The 5000-nt window shown below is 40.2% G+C and overlaps 1 protein-coding gene across 2 annotated transcripts in view; it reads left to right on the top strand.

Annotated features, from left to right (window-relative positions):
• The window catches only part of LOC137999854 (uncharacterized), a 36152-nt gene that overhangs the window by 9608 nt on the left and 21544 nt on the right, over positions 1–5000 (top strand). The window contains exons 5-7 of one of the 2 annotated variants that reach the window (XM_068845800.1): positions 1–78; positions 975–1232; positions 3567–3865. The exon at positions 1–78 is cut by the window's left edge and continues 81 nt beyond it. In XM_068845800.1, the coding sequence (XP_068701901.1) occupies positions 1–78; positions 975–1232; positions 3567–3865 (635 nt within the window). The remainder of the gene's footprint in view (positions 79–974; positions 1233–3566; positions 3866–5000) is intronic. The other variant, XM_068845801.1, reaches the window with a different exon arrangement.

The raw sequence follows: 5000 nt of genomic DNA, 5'->3' as shown, positions 1-5000 counted from the left end.
ATGTTTGAGAAGAGAGAAGCAGAGATTCTAGCGAGGGAAAATGCACTGCTTCAGGAGAAGGAAGAAGCACAGCGAAGGGTGAGTTAACTCTTATTAGCTTAAACTAAAGTAGCAAATGTTTTGTTACTAAATGTTATTAATCAATGGCACCAGGAAAAGTGACTTTTGCCTGTATTTCAGTCATTTTCCAAAATGTTGGCAAATTTTCCCTGAAAGAGAACCAGAAATTTCCCATAACTGTAGGTAGATTTTGCCCCCAGCACGTCTCAAAACACAGGTCACATTCCACAGCTCAGGGTACCAGTACATGTCACTGTGCTACAGACAAATAAACAACACCAAAAGTGTCTTCTAGCTCTAATCACTCTACAAAAATGTTGTTTCAGGTCTAAGGGAAACGTGTAGCTTGACCTGTGGAATGTGACCTGTGTTTTACACCTACCTTCTTGCTTCCATTTTCTTCAAATAGTGTCTGAAGCAGATTGAGACACAGTTTACATTTCTTTTTAGTTATTAGCACTTTTCCTGGAATTAGAAGATGAATGGTCTTGCCAAATGTTAAGTAACGTATGGAGACTGTGTAACATGCATAACCACGTCCACACACCTTATTCCAAAATGGCTGCCAATTTAGTGTTCTTTTGTTTCCTTGCAAATTGGCCCTGTTGGCCTCGCTTTCAAACATAAAATTCAAAAGAATATTTAACCTCGAACGAGGCCGAGGCAGCCAATTTTGCAATCAAACAAAAGAATACTAAAATGGTGCCATGATTTTGAAATAAGGTGTATAAGGTTTTGAAAAAGTTTACCCACTGGGTGACTCTCTCAAACCTGCTTTAACCAACATTTTGTTGACTTCTTGAAATTTTGAGTCGCAGGTACAATGAATAATAATAGAAAAAGTAAAATCTCTTTGCATCATGTGTGAAACTTACATGTAGAACTTATCATTTCATAAAATTATTTCTATTCAGGAAAGTGCTGAGAATGAGGAGATTGAACAAATGGAGCAACTGCTTCAAAACTATAAGGATAAAGAGAAGATGGCCCAAGAAGCTGTCAAACAACATCTCGCTTCTCAAGCAAAACTCAAGGATGAAGTTGGCAAACTAAGGCAACAGATGGAAACAGAGAAATTAGAGTTTCAAAAACAGCTGGATAATCTCATGCAAGAAAGAGATACCTACAAAGCAAAGGCTGAAGAAATGCACACACCAACCTCAGAGGACAAGGTGATAGAGCATACAACAAGTTCATTAATTTTTGTTGTTGTATTTGTGCCTATCCACTCTACTTTCGCTGGTTCTTGCACTACAGCAATATCCAACCAGACCAGTACTTGCTGTTATCATTTAATATGTGTTATGTCTGTTATTCTAGCCTTTCCAATGCCCCTGAATTCTTTTTTCATCCCCGATGGGAGGGTTTTCTCCTCGTATTCTGGTTTTCCTCTCTCAGCACAATCAAATCCCAGCTAATTACATCTGGCTGTGGTACTTTGCCCCAACACCATTCTTGGCCCACATAGCGGCTACCAGAAGTGTAATTTTCCTTTTGGTCTAATCTCGTGGAAGTAAACCCTCATCAGTTTAGTCCCCAAGACTTCAATAAATGTAGACTGCCAGCAGTCCCTTTCTAGATAGTCGCTAATGCGCACGAAATAGCCGAGCGAAAGCGGAAAACTGGTCGCAAGCTCTCCCGACTGTCTAGAAAGGAACTGCTAGCAGTCTACAATAAATGGGTATTAGCATGTTTGTTGAAAAACCCACTCAAACATAGTCCCTGTCGCAGCTGTCAGGCCTCCTGTTCTGCAACAAACAGCAGTTGTTAAGTTGTTAAAACTTTTTTGAGACACCCTGTGTCCCATTGTGTAGTTTTCTTGGGATGCTTAACCCATTGACTTCTTAGAGTGAGACATAATAGATTTTACTCTGTCTAACACACCATGGGGGTGAGGGTGGGGGCAGTTCACAAGTCAATGAGTTAACAACCTCTACATCCACTCAACCCTGTAAGGCCCAAGGGGCCTCACATTGACTGGTAAAATCATCTGGCATTAGACAGAGTAAATCTATAAATGCCCTCTGGGAGTTAAAGGGTTAAATAAACAAAATTGTTATATAGCTGAGTTTTTTCCCCCAGCAGCACGCACTCTCATTGGTCACATGATATCTAACAATAAAACTGTTTCCTGCCAAAAGTCTCTTAGAGGGCAACAGTGCAAAATCTTTGACGTCAGAGGATAACAGTGCACAGTTACCTGCGAATGTTGACCGACAACTGCCGTTGCTGTTGCCGTTGCAAGTTTTTCTTTTTGTGCTATATAACAAGTCACTTAATGACTGGTCCGTCAGGAAATAGTTCATTTTGTTTCCCTCGGCTGTGCCTCGGGACCAGTCCTTTAAATGTTTAATATTGTAGGTAATGCAATTATGCTTAAAATTAAATTTGTTCACTTTTTGGTGTGGAAAATGATATTTTTAAAATCATATTTTTCATTTGCCATTGGCCCATATCACTCAATGTCCAAACTAAAGATTTTGCCCGTCGAACCTCTCATTCAATGTGAGGCTGGACGGGCAAAGACAATGCAAAGACAAAGCCTTTATTCCCCACGGACTCCAAAATGGCCGCCGTGTGATAAAGGTGAATTGGGGAACTGGTGGCTTGTGTTTTAGCAGGGTAGGTGATTTTAAGCCTTTGCCCCTTTAGGGAGCGTTCACAAAACTTGTTTTTTTTCTGTTTTTTGTTTTTTTTTTTAATGGGGGGGGGGGGGGGGTCTCCAAAAAAAAAAAAAGAGGTAAAAAGGGGGGTGTTTGGAAAATAAAAACACTTTTAAGGGGGGGGGACCTTAATCAATGAAAACAAAAATTGTTGTTAGCCAATGTAAACACAATTAACAAAAATTAATATAATATTCAAGTGTGTAAAATGGGGTTGACAGGCCTACACGACTCCGTTTTACGTGGTCTGGTTTACCTTCCCTTTGCCGTAATTTTGCTGTCTTGAGTACATATTTGAATGGGCGCCTCTTTTAAGTACTTCCAGTAAGATTTCGTTTAGCAATTTTTTTTGTTCTATATGTATGAGACTTAAGATTTGGACCTGATATTTTTTTTATCTTGGGAAGTGGATTCTTTCTGGTTGTAAAACATTACATTTTAATTTTATTTAATTATGTATTTATTCATTCATTATTTATACATTAAAATTATTGTCTTTTTCTGCTTTAAGAATCAAGGTACCAGGGGGATCCTTACCCCTTTAGGTGCTCAGAGAGCATAAGAATTGGGTGATCTTTGTTCCCAATTTTCTTCTTGTTAAGTAAAGACTATCATTTTCTCATGACTCAGCCAAGAAACTTTTGAAGTGATTCTGTGTCCAAAACAATGCCTCCTTTTAGGAGATTTTATGTTTACTCTATTATGAAAATTTGGCCAATATTCCACAATAAATTAAACTATGCATTTACAAAATGTTTTTGTGGGAGCTCCAAGCCTCTCTTTTAATTGTTCCGAATACATGTGTGGCGACATTCCTGATAAATGCCTTTTCTTTCTGTGTAGCTTGTTAAGCAAGGCAAGGATCTACAACGCCAGTTAGCAGAGGTGCGCGTGAAGGAAGAAGCTCTGACACAAGAGAAACAAAGGCACGAAGAGGAAATAAAGATACTGAAGAAACAGCTGGGTGAAACTTACGAACACGAAGTCCTTCTGCTGAAAGAAGATTTACATACCAAGAGTCAAGAAATGGCAGCTGTTCAGACCAATGAGAAATGTCTTAGGGAGCAACTCCTAAAACTCCAGCTGGAAAATCAAAATCTTGTCGTGGAATGTGAGAAGTGTAGAGCAGATTGCAAAAAGCAGTGAGTTCAGTTTCGTTTGTCTTAAATTTATGTTTGCATTTTGATGAATAGTCAATATAAGCTAAACTTTGGATCTGAGAGGAATCGAACCCGGGCCACATTGGTGGGAGGCGAGTGCTTTCGCCACTGCGTCACCTGCTCCACGTCAATCACGGTCGGACTTTAGATAATTGGAACAGACTTAACTGATTAGAGTGTAATGTGAAGTGCTAGGTTTGTACCCCATATGAGCCATGTGAGCGTTAGCCATGTGAGCGTTAGCCCTGCTAATGGAAATGGGCCCACTCAAGGACAGAGAAAAACTCTGACCAGGGTGGGAATTGAACCCACGACCTTCGGGTTCGATCACCGCTGCTCTACCGACTGAGCTACAAGGTCAGACGGGAGCAGGCCGTGTGAACTGAAGATGTTAAAGTTCAATTCCCACCCCGGTCAGAGTTTTTCTCTGTCCTTGTGTGGGCCCATTTCCATAAGAAGGGCTAACGCTCACATGGTTCATATGGGGTACAAACCTAGCTAAGTGCTACACGGCCAACGTTTGTACAAACGTAACCCTTCCCTTTAGATAATTGTAGTTGTTTAGTGACAAAAGGAAAGCATGAGAAATAGCCGCCGTAAAAAGACAATCAAAAGAAAAGCGTCAAAAAACCTCTGCCAGTAGGGTCGGTCTTTGTTTAAGAAGAAACTTTGAAACGGGGCAAGGTCATAGCAGATTTCAAAAAAGCTTTTAGGACAAAGGGGCCGAGCGATAGCCCTTCGTCGAAGCCTTTGTTTTGAAGGGCTAACGCTCGAAACGTGGGCATTCAAATTTCTGTACGGTGGTCAATTTACCATTTCAACCCAGTAAGAGCTGACGCCAGCCAGTTGTCGCCGTCAAGGTGCCCGTTGTTTTCGTAGTACCATCAGCACAATACACCTTTTTTCAAAATGGCCACCATTTTAGTATTATTTTTTGTTTCCTTGCAAATTGGCCCTTTTGGCCTCACTTTCAAACGTAAAATTCAAAAGAATATATAACCTCTAACGAGGCCAAAGGTGTATAGTCGCTGGTCCTAATAATAATAAGGAACTTAAATAGAGCTGTTTTCAATTGAATGTCGAAGGTGTTATAAGCAAATTGCTTTGGTTTTGCATT

Source organism: Montipora foliosa, chromosome 4 (assembly GCF_036669935.1).
Source record: "Montipora foliosa isolate CH-2021 chromosome 4, ASM3666993v2, whole genome shotgun sequence".
NCBI lineage: Eukaryota > Metazoa > Cnidaria > Anthozoa > Scleractinia > Acroporidae > Montipora > Montipora foliosa.
This window is presented reverse-complemented; position numbering and strand designations above follow the sequence as displayed.